At 34.2% G+C, this 19,922-nt stretch overlaps 2 protein-coding genes across 3 annotated transcripts; both read left to right on the top strand.

Annotated features, from left to right (window-relative positions):
* The first annotated feature begins 155 nt into the window (after positions 1-155).
* On the top strand, positions 156-6,110 carry LOC144433528 (ADP-ribosylarginine hydrolase Tri1-like). Its single transcript, XM_078121838.1, has 7 exons — positions 156-365; positions 1,227-1,364; positions 2,952-3,095; positions 3,349-3,503; positions 3,862-4,015; positions 4,911-5,069; positions 5,940-6,110. Exons 1-7 carry the CDS (start codon positions 219-221, stop codon positions 6,108-6,110), a joined length of 1,068 nt encoding a protein of 355 aa, XP_077977964.1. The 5' UTR covers positions 156-218.
* Positions 6,111-9,393: 3,283 nt separating this feature from the next.
* On the top strand, positions 9,394-18,680 carry LOC144439775 (uncharacterized). Of its 2 annotated transcripts, XM_078129015.1 has the most exons (9): positions 9,394-9,504; positions 9,820-10,018; positions 10,341-10,490; positions 11,438-11,581; positions 13,442-13,596; positions 14,466-14,616; positions 15,756-15,914; positions 16,479-16,609; positions 17,306-18,680. In XM_078129015.1, the coding sequence occupies exons 2-9, from the start codon at positions 9,866-9,868 to the stop codon at positions 18,072-18,074; spliced, it is 1,812 nt and encodes a 603-aa protein (XP_077985141.1). In that variant the 5' UTR covers positions 9,394-9,504; positions 9,820-9,865; the 3' UTR covers positions 18,075-18,680. The 2 variants fall into 2 exon arrangements, with proteins under 2 accessions (XP_077985141.1, XP_077985136.1); XM_078129010.1 differs by lacking the exon at positions 9,394-9,504 and having other exon boundaries at positions 9,695-10,018.
* The last annotated feature ends 1,242 nt before the right edge of the window (positions 18,681-19,922 follow it).

Genomic DNA, 19,922 nt, shown 5'->3' with positions numbered 1-19,922 from the left:
CCCGAGACAATCAAGCAGTGGCTATAACTGACAGGCTTGGTGTTGTTTGCGACCTCTTCAAAGGTCGCGAGGGTTCAAATTCCGAGAAAAAGCAACAACACAACAGGAGCTGGATCACGAGGGTCTATAATTTTGAACAGCAAGTATCAGATAAGTCTTGCATTTCATGAAATAGTGAGCTAAAACCGAAATCTGTAGGCCTCCGCTACTTTTCCGAAATGTCTGCCCGACCCGTCGTTGCTGCTAGTAGCAGTCCCGCGACAGACGAATTAAGAAACCGTATCCTTGGAACGATTTATGGTAACTGTATTGGTGATGCCATCGGATTGTTGACAGAATTTATGAGCAAAGAGGAAGTAGAAGTTGTAAGTTTTTTGATTGTTTAGTTTGATTGGCCCAGGGTTAGAGAGTTTACCTAGATGGCAAATGTAGTTTAATGTGCAAGGATTTTCAATTTCCCCCAAAAAATGCTACTTGAATATCTGATATCGTATATATATCACGATGTACATTTTGTGTATCACTGTATCAATCTATACATGTAGGAGAAAATTAATGCAATATATCATAAATCATATTTGTGTACATTCTCTATATTTACTTTTAATTCATTTGTCTTATGATACAAGATATTGATGTCAGGCTGCAATGAATTCAAGCCTGGGAACCATGGAAATAAGGCCCTCTAACATATCTACTTTATTTATATTACTTGTACTGTAAAGAAAAGATGTCAATGGCATGGGCATATTGTATCACAAACTCACACAGGAACAACAGACTCTTAATAAATTTTCATTAGTTTTAATACTGATGCTGTCAAAATAGCTGCAAGGTTTCAAAATTATACAAATTCATCCTTGATTTGTACAATATGCAATACTGGAATAAATATATGCAAGAATACCTAGTAGTTTAATAGGATGATTTTTGTAACTGATCTGACCAGATTATTATCGTTACTTATAAATATATGGTAGTGTTTTATTATTCTATACACTATCTGCCAAATTAAAATGCACCACTGACACATCCTAATTTGCCATTCTGCCAATTTTTTTCATGTGCAAAACTCAATATGATCATGCAGTACTGTACTGTAAACATGCATGCAAGCATGCACACGTCAGATGCAAACATTTTGAATTGTGCACCACAGTAGCGATGCCAATGTCATTTTCATAAACTCTTATAAATTCTTTGTAAATCTTTTTGGTCTTTTACAGTGGTATCCAAAGGCAAATTTAGAATACAGCATGAAAGTAGATAATCGTCATCAAAATAGATGGAAAACTGGTGACTGGACAGATGATAGTGACCAAATGATTCTGATATTGCAATCATTGCTTGAAAACAAAGGAAAGGTAAACCTAACATTTATAGGAGAGATCTTCATACTTGTTCTGATTTCTGAGAGTTGAGTAACTATTTTTTTTCATTTGTATGAAAGTAATATTTTGACTGCAATTGCATGTATGTTGTTTCTTATTTATTTATTTTATTTATTTATTTTATTTATTTATTTTCTGCATCCCTTTTATATCAGGGGCTCACTAAAAACATTAGGAGCAGCATTTACATAGAAGTCAAATACATACAAAAAATTTAAATATCATGTTAAAATAGCAACTAATAACTTCAAAGAAATAATAAGAGAAAGAAAGAGATAAAAAATTACAATTCTCCATCAGTTTAAACATGTTTTCCTATGTTCCATTGTACTAATTAGAAATTGCTGGATAAATTTGTCAATTTTTTGACTTAATAAAATGTTATAATTTTTTGTACTGTCTCCTATAAAGAGGCTTAACAGTTCTTTGCCTTGTATAAAATCTTGATATAGGTTTGTCTCTGTATGGTTAAGTAAAAGATCTTTTGTGTTCTTCATTAAGATGTGACGATAGGTAGAAAGGCTTTCACATGAAAAGAGAAAGTGTTCAAGTGTTTCATCTTCTTGCCCACAGCAGGGACAGGAGCAATCAAAGTCACAGTTTTCCCACTTTCTCTTTTCATATGTGAGTCCTAATGTATAGGATCTTGCTTTAAATTTTAATTGTGGCCCTTTGAAGTCATTTACTGATTTAAGATACGGTTCCATTTCTAAAGATGTTTTGAACCTGCGGTAGTGAATGAGACTAGACTTTTTTTCCATATCTTCTTTCCATTTAGATTCATCATACTTGAAAATTCTTTGCTTGATTTTTATTGTCTGAGAGATTTTTTATTTCTTCTCTATGTGTTTTGAGATTTGTTTATAGATTTAGGCCAATCCCAGCACAGGTTTCTAACTCTCCCTGTTTTATAACTTTTCAGATTTGTAATATATTTTACTTACCTGTTTAGTTATGTAAAGTCTCTCCTGAACATGACTCAACATAACAAGATTAAATGTCTTCCTCAGATTCCACAAGATTTGGACATCTAGCCACATCTGTTAACATAATTTTTTATATGCACACACACACACACACACACACACACACACACACACACACACACACACACACACACACACACACACACACGTGTGTGTGTGTATATGTGTGTATATATATATAGATATTATATATATATATATATATATATATATATATATATATATATATATATATATATATATATATATATATATATATACATACATAAAATGAAAAGACAAGTATGAAATTACATTATGTATTTATGCAAATACATACTACATAATACACTTTGCGAAAGAAGAATGTGATATATGATATATATGTGTGTGTATATAACATCTGTGTCTCGTCTGAGTCTGTGTCTGTGTCTGTGTCTGTGTCTGTGTCTGTGTCTGTGTCTGTGTCTGTGAAAAATAACATAAACTCTTGTTGAGCTGAGTCTGTGATGTCACCAAATAAACTCAGTACATACCAGGAAGCATACTTATTGGTCATACAGGGCTTGATCACATGTCTGTTTTTCATGTACAGGTTATACCAACAGACTTTGCCAAGAGAATGATAAACTGGGGTAACCATGGCTTTAAAGAACTTGGTGATAGAGCAGGATTGGGTATTGGTCAAAATACACACAAAGTTCTCAAGCACAAACTTTTCACAACAGATCCGCCAAAGGTAATTTTTTTAAAATTATTAAACTACAAATTTGACAATTACAATGTCTAAAGTTAGCTTCTTCATGTGTAAAACCGAAATGAAGTGACTTTTAAAATTAAAATAAAAAGTGAATTTTTTCAAGAACTTTGAATACTAGAGTTAAATCATTTGAATACTGCAAAGTTTGTAATACTAGTATACATTTGATTCAGTCACACCCTTGCTATAGAATCTGATATTGAAATAAAAGTTGTTTTTGTATCTGTTGCAGGCAGCAGAAGAAGTTTGGCGTGCAACTGGTGGGCAATCAGCTCCTAATGGTGCAATAATGAGAACATCTATACTTGGCATTCATCAATATCAAGATATAGGCAAAGTTATTGATAATACTATCACAATTTGTACAACAACACATGCTGATCCTAGGTAAGAAAGGACCATAACAAACGATGCATATGATTTTTAGTATAGTTACATATCTAATTCCAATCATAACATAGATTTTCTACAGTCTCAGTAGTGTGAGAGTTTAGCTCTCAGAAGGGTTACTTCTGAAATGTTAGTTATTTGTACCTTTTTTTTATAGTGAACATCTTATCTGAAGTTTTTAAATTCCTAATAATGTGGTTAGTTGACAATCATGCATATTTTAGGGTATTGTAACCGTTCATGATACTATTGAGGTTCTTTTCTATGACTGAGTATACATGTACATGTGAATTATCTATTCCCTTTGCTATTTTATTGTCAAGAACTAACAAGATGTCTCTTTTCATTTCATTAGATGTGTTGCATCTTGCGTGGCTGTAACAACTGCAATAGCTCAGATGTTACAAATGAAACACCACAGAGCTTTGAATGGGAGTATTGTTGTTGAAGGTATTATTGAAGATAGTTACCATTATGCCAAGGTTTATCTTCCAGATGATGAAGATAGGGTAAGAATGACTACTGTATAAAAACTAGAAAAAATTATCAATATGATCTACATCTAACTGTCAACATTTTGACACTACTGTAGTCGTATGTGTATTCTTGACTGATGCTGTACACAAATACAATTGACACAGTATAGTCAGTGTCTTTATTTAGGGGTGGTAAGTAGGTAAAATCTACTTGTAATGTGTGCCCTGTCATTTTACCAGAGTTCTCTACCAGTGTTTTTGTTAAGGGTAGTAAGTAGGTAAAATCAAGCTGAGTGCTTTGTAATTTTACCAGGGTTCCCTACCAGTGTTTTTGTTAAGGGCAGTAAGTAGGTAAAATCAAGCTGAGTGCTTTGTAATTTTACCAGGGTTCCCTACCAGTGTTTTTGTTAAGGGTGGTAAGTAGGTAAAATCTACCTGAGTTCCCCTGTCATTTTACCAGGGTTCCCTACCAGTGTTTTTGTTACGGACGGTAAGTGGGTAAAATCTACCTGAGTTCCCTGGTCATTTTATCAGGGTTCCCTACCAGTGTTTTTGTTAAGGGCAGTAATTTACCTGAGTGCCCCAGTCATTTTGCAGGGTTCCACACCAAAATTGTGGTATAATATATGGAAAACTATGCCAGTTTTACCAGCTTCACCGCTTTCTGTTACCGGAGTTCAGACCTTAGCAAAAACACTGATAGTGTGACAAGGCTATTTGATAAGACATTACGCTTAAAGTTACAGGCAGTGATGATAATCTATTTGTTTGCTTCGGTGAAAATGTCTTCACCATTAATGTTAGAAGAACATTTTGAATAACAACAAAAACTTAAGAGTGCAGAATGCCTCACAGTTTGTTTTATGCAAACTCAGTATTGAACTTCTGATCATGTAAAATGACTGTATTCTCTTGTTTTATCATGTAGAGGAATGTCCTTCATGAATACATGAATTGTCGTAATCTAAGAGATCTGAAATTAGATGAACCAGGGGAAATAGGTTATACATACAAATGTCTTGGTGCAGGATTTTGGGCGCTCAGACAGAAAGACTACAGGGGAGCGTTGACAGCTATTGCCAAAGAGGTTAGAATTTTTAAAATTTTTTCTACCATTTCAGAGTGTTGAGATTTTGATGGTTTGGCTAGATATATATTTCTTAATCATATGCAATCAATCTCCCATAGATGTGATGTTAATTGAATTGAGTCCTGTGTAGTGTTCTGTTGAAATAAAATCGTTACAAAAAATCTTAATTTCAATGTGAATTCAACCAAAAGAATATACAACTGTACTAATCTAGTAATCTGTTGTTACTGTGTAGTGCATATAAATCTCATCCTCTTATTGGCTTATGTTAGTTGACAGCAAGTAAAAGTTTGACTCAGAGAGAGGCTTGGTGTACATGTACTACTAATTATAGATGTTGGAGAGAGTTGCATGCTATAATCCCTGACATTTCAGTCACATTCATTACACTGTTACATGAACATTTAAAGAATTCCTTGTCAACTACTTCACAGTATGGCCTTGTGAATACACTCTTTAAACGTTTGCTGCAACTTTACGCCAACCTGGGATCATCATACAAATTTTTGAAATCGAAATCAATATAATATCAAAATTTAGTCATTGTGTAGAATACAACATGGCCACCAAATACTACGTTAACTCAATGGGAAAATAATTTCCTTGAAACAAGACGGTGAACCCAAAATTTCTTCGTTTTCTTATTTGAAAAGGACCAGGAAAAAGCTGTTATATGACAAAGTTTGGTAACTGAAGAACTCTGATTTTTTTAGGGAGGTTTGTCATCATGGCAAATTCTACCTTTAAATCAGATAGTCTTTTCTACTATGAGAACCTACAAAGTTTAATTCTAACATCACACATTTCCAGAAATTTAGAAACTATATTTTAAAGATTATGTTCTCAAACATGTTATGTTTGTACTAGGGTGGTGACGCCGACACTAATGGAGCAGTAGCCGGTGCCTTACTGGGATGTAATGTAGGATATGACAAGTTACCGACATCTTGGAGAGATGAACTTCGACATAAAGGATGGCTGGATAAAATGGTTGAAACATACATACTGAAGGTTTTACCAAATCAAAGCAATACTTAGTCTTGCTGCTAGACGTTCGGGCTTTCTTTCGATGCTATAACTATAAGCGAACGAAGTTTGCATGTGAGGGCTTGCCCGAACAGTCTAGCGAATGTCATTTTCAGACCGGACATTCCATTGAGATCACGATAAGCGGTGGGTTGGGCCATATGCATATATATACTTTAATATATTCAATCTCTGCATGCAGGTGTTGGCAAACACATTTATGTCATTACTATGTCTTATCAGTTTATGGTAATTGTGTTTGATGAGTGTGTAGACATTGTCATTCACACACTTTAGTTAACGCATTGGTGGTTATTTATACAAGCCCCTCCTTAAGTGGAATATGCATGGATATTGTCCTCTGTTTGTGCTTGTCGCTAATACGGTTCTCTGATTGGCAGTTATTTATATCCTGATGACATTCGCTAGACCTCGGATGTTCCATCCTCGATAACGTTGTTCGGCTGTGTGTCGTATTTTATTGGAAGAACATCCGAGGGCTAGCTGATAGACTAAGCAATACTGTGACCTGTTTGTGAAGGGGAAACATTAGTCAATCAGTGTAAATCATGAAATCAATGAATCAATCAGTGTAAATAATGAAATCAATGAGTCAATCAGTGTAAATCATGAAATCAACGAGTCAATCAGTGTAAATCATGAAATCAATGAGTCAATCAGTGTAAATCATGAAATCAAGTGATCAAACCCTCTATCTGTTATGTGTCCTCTAGATGTAGATTCTTGTTGACTTAGAGTTCACAATTAACAAAACTGCCAATAAGAAGGCTCTAGGGAAGATTGGCATCAGCCAACTGGGCTATCCACGTTAGATAAATGAATGAAAATATTTTGAGGAATGTATATTTTGAGAAACATATATATGAAATTACAGTATATGTCTGTATGTGCGAAAAATTGAAACACAACTAAAAAAACCCACATTTATTTGTATGATGCAATTTAGAAATAATTGTATTCATTGAAATTAGATAATTGTATACAGTTAAGAATTTTTTTGATTAAGACCACCGATATTAACCCCAGTGATGACTATTACAATAACAGTAAAGCCAGGCTGATCTGCTTTAAGCACATTCATCAGGTCCGTTTTACATGATAGTAATAAATACATTCTTGTACCACGACCAAGGATTCTTAATAAGGGTAATGTTTCCCCTGTTCAGGTTAACAGGCTGTGTCAAACTGCCACCTAGCAGTAAAGCCAGCAAATGGATAGTTTGACAAAGCCTGTCGATCTGAACAGGTGAAACATTACTCGTAAATAATAAGAACCCATAGTCGTGGGTACAAGAACATATTATTACTAGGCTGATCTTGTTTGAAGGTTAAAAATTCCAAAACTTATGGCCTATGATTTTTATGTACTTATGTAATGGGTTGCTATGGAATGAGTATTTCTTCTTTAGTGTGGGTTGCAACATATTGATTTAATAATACAACCAACTGTTTTGTCTGAAGTAGAGTCTGTTCCACATCATTAGAATTGACTCAACTGTCTATTTTCTTTCCTTTGAAAACACCTCTTAGTGAGAGTCTGGACCTATTTATAAATTTGTAGCGATTGCACAAGAGTTGCAACAACATTCAGGGGTGAACAAATCATTTTGTGAACTGGTGGTCCCCGGACTAGTGCCTTAAAAAATCCAGTGGTCCTGCAGAAAGAATTAGTGGTCCCATGTGAAACATTAAATCATACCTTAGTATGAAGCTGTATATTCAGACGATTTTTTAACATAGTTATTAACAGTAAGGTACTGGTCTGATGGACCAGACAAGGTACAATTTGTGTGGTCCGCCCACAAAAATTGCTAGTCCCGGACCCAGGACCAGTGGACATTGTTTTACTGACATTGTTTTACTAAGTCCATCAGTCAAGGTTTAACCTGATGACCAAGAACCAAGAAATCCTACAATTTATTAGATTTTAATAAATAAAACATTTTATGTGCTAAAATTCTATTTTAGATTATGAAAATTTTCTGTATGATAAATTGTATATATTTCCTTTAGTATGCTTGTTTATAGTATCTAATGTTTCATGATAGTTGGAAGGAGAAATTCACATGATATACAGTATAAAGCACAATTGGATTATCAAACAAGATTTTACAAAAAAATTTTACTTGTAATTTTTGGATATTTGGGGTAATAAGTTGTAAAGGGGAATCTGAAATCTATTTGTGTACACAATTTAGATTATTTTAACAGGAAGGATGATAGATGAAGGCAGTACTCATCACAGATATGTTATTTTAACTCGTAATGATGTTCAACTTACAGTGTGAAGGTATGACATTCCATATGTATGAATAGTGACTGACAACACTGTAATATTTGACTTTTATGCTTGGAGTTTCTCTTGCAATAAATAAAGGGTGGCTACATCCATGGTGCAATTTCAAAATCTTTTTATCCTCTGCTTTTAAATAGTCTAACTTATCCTATTCTTTTTATTGTGTTTTTAGAATATTGCATTTTTTTTGTAGTGTCAATTGTTGGGTACCATAGCAAGCTATAATATCATTCACAAAATGAGTCACTACAAAAAAGCCTTGAATATAGAATTGTGTATGTTTACTCTTATCATGAAAATAATTGTTTTGATACATTTGTCTTGGCACTAACCAAGATGAAATGTATTGTACTTTTTATATTGAAATGTATATTATGTGTATTTGGCAAATAATATTTAGAGATTTGTATATGAATTGTAAATAAGATATAAAAGTAATAATTAAAATATTGAAATGGCTGTAAGTTTATGGTTGTTGTTTTTTATAAAGACAAATGGAAGAAAATGCAGAGGCATGAGACAAGGTTCATGCAAACAAATACAATGTATTTGTGCCGGTAACTTATCGCAATATAAACCCTATATATAGAAACCCGGATCCCATGACACTGATAGACCTCTAAAGTTATAACATTGAGTATGACTGTTACTGTTACATCGTTATTTTCTCAGGTGTAAACAAACTGGATAAAGGCATTGTATGAACCACATAAAAAGTACCCACTGTTGTTTTCTGTTAGATCGTTGTTTTTACCTGATTTTGTTTTTGTGTGAAGTCTTTCCTTGGCTCACTTCATTCAAGTAAAGGCACTGGTGTTTTTTTGCGGGTTGTATGTACAAAATAATATTAGCAGCAGGTTCATGCAATTTGCAATTTCCAGTAACTTTGTCTAGTCCAAGCACGCAACTTGTGACCTGGAATGACCTTACTATGCAGGTCATGATAGCGCCCTCAAACATGTAGCATGACTTGGTTAAATGGATGCCATGGATGGGGAATTCCCTCCTGATGACGACAACAGCTGATGAAATTATCATTTACAACCAACGAAAACAGACGTATTTTAGGGATGAATTGCTGATATAATGGTAGAGCAAACGGTCTACTTCAATGCAGTTTTGATGTTTAGTGTTGACCTCACATTATAACGACTTATTTTCTAGTCTGATCAAATTTTTTATTATGATAAATTTGATGCATGATGTCATACCCGGAAGTGATGAGTTTCGTTTGATTTTCTGCGTACTGGTGAACTATTCGACGAACTGACCCCGATTTGTAGGTGCAGGGTGCACAAAGTAATGGACGGACATTCCAGTGCTTCTACCACACGTAACACTACCTTGTCGAAGTTGGGTTGCCTTCATGAGTATACATAACTGGTTCCAACGATTTTTTCACAGAATATCTAGAACATCAGGATCACGGCAATTAACACACACCCCTGCCATGACTGAACCCCTAACTGTTGATACTGGAGTTACCATGTCGACTGAGCATACTGAATTTCTTGACCGTGTCCTGGGTGCAATTTATGGTAATTGTATAGGCGATGCCATTGGTCTCTTGACTGAATTCATGTCGAAAGAGGAAGCAACTTATGTAAGTGTATACATCGATCACTCGGCGTCAGTTTTGTATTCTGTTTCAAATTTACTTTTACCATAGATCATGCGTAGTTCACTGACACACCCAATGATCCATGGTTGGTTTTGCATATTAAGAAAAGTATATTTATAGACGTAGTGAAACGATAGAATAGACTTTAGACTGTATAATATTAAAACACATTGTTAAAAGTCTATCAACTTCAAGTTATATGCATGTCAATGGATACACATTCTAAACACGACACGGTGTAAAACGAAAGCATGGAGTTCTTTAAAATCAACACATCGAAAGTGAAAGTGTCATCTATTTCCAGTGGTATGGTAAAAAAGAGAAATTAACGTACAAGTTGAAAGAAGTCTTACAGCATCAGTGCCACCAAAGTCGATGGAAAACTGGTGACTGGACAGATGACAGTGATCAAATGATTTTGATATTGCAATCATTGCTTGAGAATGAAGGAAAGGTAAAGTTTTTTTTCTTTGTTTTCATGCATTCCAAAAACACAAGTGATTGATTCCAGTGTCTGTTGTTTTAACATATCAGACTACATTTTATCTCCCCCTACTGCCAATTTCAAAAACAGGGTGACCCCCCTCCCAATCCACCCCCGGCCAAAGAAACTGACTGGTCCCTAATTACTGAAAATCATTAATGGTGCAAAAGAGTCATTAAATCTATAAGATATATTATCAAACTTATATGTCACATGCACTTTAATTGTTATCATCAATGTATGTACAAAATTATATTGAATTGAAGTGTGCATTCTTGAGATATAGCCTGAGAACCATTATGTAAATAGCTCATTAATATTAAGAAAAAAGTGCTTTCTTTCACGATGAGTATACCTGCGCGATCACAGAAGCAAGTGTAATTTTACCCCTTCATCATATATAGGTGGCTAAATATGTCTATGGTATCGATATTATCAACATTTTCTTGTATTCTGATAGAAATATTCTGATACATATCTCGGGGAAACAAATGCCTGTGATTTAACCTCTTCTATATACATGTATAATATTGTGGCAGTCTTCAACTGTCTAATTTTGAAAAAGCTAGTTGACACAGGTTTGATTACTGTGTAACCATTATGACTCAGCTGGGTTTCAACTGAATGGTCTTGTATGTTTATGATAAGGATGCCATGGGTCCTTTGGCTAAACATGATAACCATAACTTAGCAACCATAAGTTATGACCTATGATCTTGGTCTGCCTGAAAACAACTATGCCCTATGTAAATTCACTCATGTAGGGATGAAAATCTTTGAAACTCTGTTTGCTAGATAATGTAAATTGATTTTATTGAGCTCTTATACTCAAATCTACTGCACATTATTAGTACACTCACTAAGGGCCAGCACAAAGTCTCTCAAACTTGGATTTACTTTTCAATTCATCTGTATAGGTAATGCCTACTGATTTTGCCAAGAAGATGAGGAAATGGGCCAATGAAGGATTCAGAGAACTAGGTGACACTGGTGGTCTTGGAATAGGAATGACAACCTATAAAGTTATCAGAGATAAAAAATTTATCAGGAATCCACACCAGGTAACATATACACGGAATGAGATTGCAATTTTGCCTATCAAAAGTATGAATAATGGACTACTGCAACATATTGATACACTATCACAGTATACGTAGGTTTGTGACTTTATACAAAATTTAATAGGGTCAAAGCAAAGATGTGCCGCAATTGTGCACATCATTTATAAATGCTGATAACTAAATTTAATCATAACATATATTTCAAATTTGGCACCTCTTACAGTTACAGAGGTTGTTGTTGTTGTTGTTGTTGTTGTTGTTGTTAGACATCGCTCCATATTTCTAGCTGTGGTGTATTGTGCAATAGACAGGATTTATGTGCAGCAAAGAATAACATACTGCATGCACACTTGTTTGGTGGCATTATCAAAGTAAACTGTTATTCAACTTTGCTTCTGTGTAGGCAGTGTTGTGACTACTATAGCTAAATGTATGTCAATACATCAGGATAAGTGCATTGATGTATCAATACATTGCAGTACTTCATTGTTCATATTTCAATTGGAAGCACTGTAGCTGTATGCATTATTTGAATGGAACTGAATCATATAAACATTGTTGTCCCTATTTGAGTTCACAATATTGATCATAAATACAAATTTTAATAATTTGATATGGTTTCAAACAGAGAACACAAGCAGGGATACTTTGGCATTTCACTCCTGGGACATGAGTCACATGACACCGTATACTTCATCAACTTCACATTCAAAATAAACATTATTGTGCGATGCTAGTTGGGAGTAGAAACAGACAAGTAATCAGTTGGTTATTTGTAGGGAAGTAAACAATTGAAGAGATTAAAATCATTCTGTCCAATTATTTCAATATAACCCAATTTCTTCGGCTCTGTGAAAGAAAATTACTGAATACGGAGGGATGAGTGCACAATGTCACACAAGCTCAATAAGCGAACTTTGTTTAGGAGGAAGGGGGTCTGGCGTCAATGCAATTGCTGAACTTCATTTTTACACTTCTAACCAAATTTAGAAAACTTTCACTCCTTCAATGATAACACCTTTTGTATTTACTACTGAGATGTTGATAAAGTTGATAAAAATTTACTTCTAATGTGAGATAAATTAACAATACAGTAAATTAAAAATCGGAAAAATGTGTTGATGAGATGGTCAGTAAAGCCTCACATAGGTTACATATATTATGAGTATTGAGTAGATTTGGTGTGACTGCAGACGATCTGAAACATATTTATGTGCCCTTAGTTCAGTTACAGTTTTCATCATGGTTTACATCATATATAAATGTGCGATGTCACATGTGTGAATATTTGTTTAGGGGAGGGGGAGGGTTTTTATCCTAAATGAATGATGTTCATTTATTGAGTTTGTGCGACATTGTCTTTCTCGCAAACCAGAGGTGTTATTTCTTCCACTACACCTCGAAATAAATGAATGGGGTGGGGGTGGGGGTCTGAACATGGACAAAGTTCATCCAGGTTGGGAGACTCATTAAGAACAGTGCCGTAAAACAGGCCATTGTTTGCGATGATGGACATTGTGTGATGATCCCTTATTAAAGGATCCTGCTGTGTGTATGTGGTGATGTGGTGTTCCATAAGTGAAATGCCAAAGTGACCACTTTCTATACTACAACTTAATCAAATTATAAACTTGCCTGACATTGGAGAACTACTTTGATTGAAGTCATAGTTATCAAAGTCACAGCTCAAAAAGATGAATGAAACTCTTGAAGTAAATATTGTCTGATATAATATCACTGACACTTTATAAGTATATTGATCACAATAAATTGAATGAATCATTTCACTTTATTTCAATGTCATTGTTAATATCTTTCATCAATGGTGAATATTTTAAGATTTGAAGTGTTTCTAACCAGGTTGCATTTGACGTTTGGGATGCCAGTGGAAGATATCTAGCACCCAATGGTGCTCTGATGAGGACTTCAATACTTGGGATACATGAATATGAAGACATAGATAAAGTTATTGAGAATACACTAGACATGTGTAAGACAACTCATGCTGATCCAAGGTACATGTACAAGAACAAGTTAGATATATATCCCCCAATATTTTCTTCGTTCAGCCAAGGAAAATACGAGTGACCTAAGGGCCCTAATGTCACTATGAGTCATTAGACGAGTAGTAACAACCCTTAGGTTTCCAGCTGAATGAAGACAAATATTGGGGAATAACATAATTGTACCATCGTCAGTTATATGAAAAAAATTGGGGAAAGTAATGGCAATTTTTAGTGTTATGGCTCATCTTTCAAACACAGCAGAACCAAGGAAATATAGACACATGTTGTTGTGAGATAGATGCACAGTGTCATGATGCAGAGCGACCAGAGTATATATTCCATAATTTTTGTTGAACCTGGCTTACAATATATATTATGAACAGTATTTGAGGTAATGGTTGAAGTGCATAAAGTCCTTAAAGTCAATTGATGTACCACTGATGCATAGCAATTTATGTATACACCTACTAAAAAATTATTTTCCCTTATTATTTCTCAATATGTTAAATCATAAGAAAATCTCTTTATTTTCATTTTGACTCATGAAGAAATATTATGTCTTTTATTGGTATGCACACTTGTTTGGTAAGTCACATCAGCAGTGATATGACTGTTACTGGTAATATACTATCTTTCTTTTCCTTCAACTTTTTGAAATATTCCAGTTGAGTACATGAGTACAGTTTATTTTCCAGACTGAATATCATAGGCCTTACATCCTTTTAGTGTTTGATTATATTTTATAATGTTAAATCATTCCCCATGACGTAAGAAAGAGCACTTTTGAATAAAGTATGAAGTGATAGTTTGTAATGGCAGAATGTCAATTCCTGGTATTCAGTTTTGTTCACATCATTTTTTGTAATTTGATATTTCAGATGTCAAGCTTCCTGTGTTGCCCTGACAACTGCTATTGCCATAATCTTACAGGGAAAACGTCATAGAGGTATAAATGGTGAAGTTGTAGTTACTGGTGTTATTGAAGACAGTTTCCATCATGCTAAGAACCTGCTAAAAGAAGAAGAAGAAGTAAGTTTAACATAAATTTGAAATTTCTTTCTTTACTAGCACGTGTATACACATATGTGAAGCTATATGTTAGGGTATCAATCAACAAGGATGGATTGGCATGTGGATGAAGACAGTTGTGGTACAATGCCATTGGCACTATTTTTGACATTTGCTCTTTGGCATTTTGAGCCCTTTGATGCAGATATTTGGTGTTTAATACCCTCATTACCAGTTGGTTTGTGTTTAAAAATCTATGTTTCAATCCCAGGTCATCATATTAGTGCTAATAAAGATTACATTGGATTATATTCTTTTGTTGTGGACTAATTTTTTTTAGCACAACTGAACTAATTAAGTTGAGTAGTGCTTTAGGCATGGTGTGGTGTCTGTCTATCTGTCTGTTTGTCTGTCTGCATAACCTAAACTCAAAAACCACTAGACCGATTGCCTTGGTATTTGATGGGGACATTACTTTTGGTATCTAGTTGGGAAATTGTTCAAAGCAAAATTATCGCATCACATGTGTGTGTGATTTAGGTCAAAAAACTAGGTCGAAAATGTGTCTTTTTGGTCAAAAATCATCTGTAATTCCAAATTTAATGGGGATACATCTGGGCATGTATAGATGAAGGTGTATTCATAATATGATGATCCTATCAGTGATATGCAAATTAGGTATAAAAATCTCAGTTTTGGTGAAAAACTTCTATCTCAAAAACTACTTGGTGAATTGGGCTAAAACATGGAGGGTTGTTTCTGGAAGTGTTATTCTGCAGATGTTGTTCAGAACATTTTGACACAGCTGCCCTAGCAACCATGACCATGCCCTTAGCAACAGTGAAGTTATGCATATTATAAAATAACAGGGATGGGTAGGTAAGTGAATAAATGATTTTATAAATGTATGCAAATATCCCTAGCAACAAAACCACACCCATAGCAACAGCCAAATGATGGTATGTATGGTAAAGGTAACAACAGGGCTGGATAGGCATAAACATAACCAAGAAAACTGTACAGTTGTGCTGCAATCCCACTGGCGCCATGTTTTATGTAGCACTGCCAAACAACCATACTTTGAATCCCATTCTGAAAGTGTTACAAGTATATTTGACATGTAAAAGTATAATATTTGTATTTTATCTTTGAAATTCCAGAGAAATGAACTTTTTCAATACATGAATATAAGTGACATCAAAGAGCTTGAATTAGATGAACATGATAAAATTGGATACACCTATAAATGTCTTGGTGCAGCTTTCTGGGCTTTCAAGCAAGATGACTTTGAAAAAGCATTGACAGCTATTGTCAGAGAGGTGAGTAATTTCTTTTGTACAAATCTGCTATTAATCTATGAAAATTTGCTACAGGGAAAGACTCCTTTTGTTGAAAAGAAAGTTTTCCTTTTGCTTTTCTCACTGGAGATAAAGATTGGCGCATACTATACTACTAGCTTATACCTATAGATATGCATTTAAAATAAGCAGGTGAAGTTGCCATTTCACTAAGGCCTAAAACAAATAGTTTGGTTCTGCTTAGCAGATCCAAACCTAAACTTTTCTTTGAGAAAAAATGAATAAAATCGCAAAAATTGTGAAGTCTCATGAGAAATAGTGTTTGTAGAAACTGTCCTTTCAATCTGTAATATCTGATGGGAAGACACCAATAAGACAGAAACCATATGGATAATAACAGAAAACATAACTACCTGAACTAGACACCCACACATGAAAAAAAATAAAATAAACCATCTATCTACCCCACCTATTCTAAAATTGAGCTTAATTGGAACCACACAATTGTTTTGGAAGGCCTAATAGCAGTCACAGAATTCAATTAATTATGTTTTATAAATCTACAATCAATCCTTTCTCTTTTAGGCCGGTGACGCCGACACTAATGGAGCAGTAGCTGGTGCCTTACTGGGATGTAAACTAGGAAATACTAAGTTACCACCATCTTGGAGAGATGAACTACTATATAAAAAGTGGCTTGATGAAAAGATAATGAGGTATGTAGTTGATAAATATGCATTGTGCTGTTAAGATCACTTCACCTCAGGCTTAATAGTTAATGTATAATTTACATGTGTCAAAATATTGATGCTAAAGCCAAATAAAAAAAGTTGTGTGGTTCCGGTTACCCGACCCCATCTAGTTTTTCACGCCGATCCTATACTTTTTTTTAAGTATTCAAGAAAAATAGTAATAAAATCACGAAAATCGTGAAGTCTCGCAAGAAATAGTGGGTGTGAAAACTGACATCAACTTAAAAAGACAATATAAAACTGTTCTTCCAATCTGTAAAGGTTGTACTTCTGATAGGAAGAAATAAATAACACAAAGACCACATGGAAAACATTGGAAAACCTGAACTAGACACTCACACATGAAAAAAAAATATAATAAAATAAAATAAAAATCTGCCTACCCCACCTATTTTAAAATTGAATGTAATTGGAACCACAGAATTGTTTGTGGCATTTGGGGTCATATATTAAAGATTCTATAATGCATTTGTGAGAAAGCACACAGGACTTTATATTACCAATGTATTGATAGAAAACCAAAAATAAAAGTTTTGATGTTTTCAAAATGTTGAAATACAACTTAGCAATAGCAAGTACAAAAGATCGACTTACTTCCTCATGATTATAAGCATATCATAAATTAAGTGATAGTATAATGTTGTTTTAATACTACTTCAGGTTTATCAAGATGTTGAAAATACCAGAGGATGCTAGTGCTTCAGATTTAAGTAAAATGGAGGAAGACTCACCCAACGAATCTAAAAATGGAGATGAATTAATGGAGGTTGATGGAGAGAACAGAAATGATAATAGGAAAGACACAACTGGGGCTCAAAGTAGTGCTAGTGATCAACTGAAAGAACCTGAACCCCAGGGCAGGATAGGAGGTAATGTGGATGGTCTTAAGGAAGGCCAAGAAAAAATGGAACAGGATAAACCAAATGAAGAAACAGTACAGAGTAAACCAAATGAGGGAAAGAAGGACTCTGAGGAAGAGATAGAGAAAGAGAAAGAGAAAAGAGAGGCTGAAAGAAAAGAAGAATCAGATAATCGACCTCAAGATCAAAGTGACACCATTCCTTCCTCTGACACCAGTGCTGCAGATGAAACTGTTAGTCAGTCTGAAGTGAAAGTTAATATTAATACTAATACTAAAGATGATACAAAGAAATCAAAAAGTGCAGGTGAGGGTGAAAGTATCACCACTGCCAAAAAAGTTGAGGCACAGAAACCATCAGAAAACCAAGGTGATCAGGATGCTACTGATATTGGTACGTCCAAAGGTGAAACACAGAAAAGTAAAGGTGAGGATGATACTAATGCTGATACGTCCAAAGGTGAAACACAGGAAAGCAAAGGTGAGGGTGAAACTGAAAGTCAACCTGAAATGGAGGTGGATAATGAGAAACCAGAAACTCCAGATGGAAGTACCGGTACTGCTGTATAACTGATGACAGAAAGCCTTCAGATGGTCAAAGTCCTGAATGAGTAGCAATGTATAGCTAATAACGTAGTGTGTATCCATAGATGTATTATATGTAGTTTATAAGGACATATAATTTCATGTTGGTTTAGCTTCAGTTTAAATATCTTGCAACTAAGAACTATGTTTATAGAATATGAAATATTAATGTATATTCAGTTTTAGTGATTTTTTTTGTTCATAATGGTATTCCATTGTTGGCAGATACTGTAACTATTTACCAAGACATACATCTTGCTGAACAAATGAAGTCATAATCTCCATGTTAAAATCCAACTGCAAAATGAACTTAATTTGGTTAGAAAAAAATGTATTGCAGAAAGTTTTATTAAAGGATTTCAGCAAATGTACATAAAGTGACAGATCTTATATAGGTTTGCTTGATCCCATGCTTACTGTATGTACCTGTGTGGAAACTGGCTTTGCAGGTGTTCAGCGGTGATGGCTAAAATTGTGCAAGTTTGTTAAGAGTAAATTGTTAAAAATTCCTTTCCCGCTTAACTCTACAGTTTTATGACAGAAATGAGTCATCAAATTAGTTTTAAAAATTGCATTTAAAAAATGAAAATCATTTACACACACAAAAAACAAAAAAACAAAACAACAACAACAACAACAACAACAACAACAACAACAACATCATACTACTAATATATCCTGAGTTAGAGTTTGACAAGTCTTTAGAAAGGTATAAACAAATTATCTCTTATATTGACACAGATGTTTCTGTCTCTTGAAACTTTCAGAAAAGAGTGTGTGTTCCAAGATATGTTGTATGCTCTGAGAGAGAAATGGTAGATAGTGAAGTGACTCAATAGACATACACAGGACTTGTGTCTGCAAGTTATTGTCAAGAAAAGTGATGTAATACTGTTAGATTTTTAGTTTATAATTATTTTTTATCTGAGAATTGTATGTGATATGGCAGTTATAGACAGCTAACTTCTGAGTATGTGTGCAGGATGTCACAGATCAATTTGAATTGTTAATTCCCCTCATCAAATACATGAAAAATTTGGTTGTTTGAGAAAAATAGTCACAAAAACTGTATAATTTTGTTGAAAAACTTATAGTATGGGAGGATTTCAGGTTTGTTATATAATGCACATGACATTTGACATTTCTCACTTTGTCGTAACAGATCATTGCCAAGTTTCATAACAAGACTTTCCTATAAAATGTAATTAAACATTTTCTTTTGTCCGCAAGTTTAAATTGTGAATCAGTGGTTCAGAATTTCAGACTGTTCTCAACAGTTCAGAAACAAATATTTCTAGTTTAAATTGTAAATCAAAAATAGAAGATACCCCTGTTGTCAGTTGTGATACAGAGATGTTACACCTAGTTTCCTCAATCTTACTGGCTCACAAACAATTCACATTCTTTTGCACCCCAGAGATTTTATTGGACAAACATAAATAGTTTTGGGGTTAATGTTCTGGGGCTATCCACAAAAAGAAAATGGCTGCTACAAACTAATGAAATATTATAAGTGACCTTATAAATGATTTGTAAGATGCAGGCACTTGATTCACATCACACAATAAAAATATCCCAAATGCTTTAAAAATACAAATGTACACTATGAGTATATAAAGTGAACATGCATTATCATCAAATGTATACTGTGCACATTTAGACTTGGTATATAATGTATTCACACTTTAAGAATACAGCCTCACTGGAGATAAACCAATATAAAATTTGGAATATGTCTATAATTGTTGTTGTTGTTGTTGTTGTTCATATAGCTAATAAGAGCCATGTATTTTACACTTATATTTTGAGAGCACAGAATGATTGTTTATCAGA

The sequence above is a fragment of the Glandiceps talaboti genome, chromosome 1 (genome assembly GCF_964340395.1).
Source record: "Glandiceps talaboti chromosome 1, keGlaTala1.1, whole genome shotgun sequence".
In the NCBI taxonomy this organism is placed as follows: Eukaryota; Metazoa; Hemichordata; class Enteropneusta; family Spengelidae; genus Glandiceps; species Glandiceps talaboti.
Note: the sequence above shows the minus strand (reverse complement) of the source record. Positions and strands in the feature narration are given on the sequence as shown.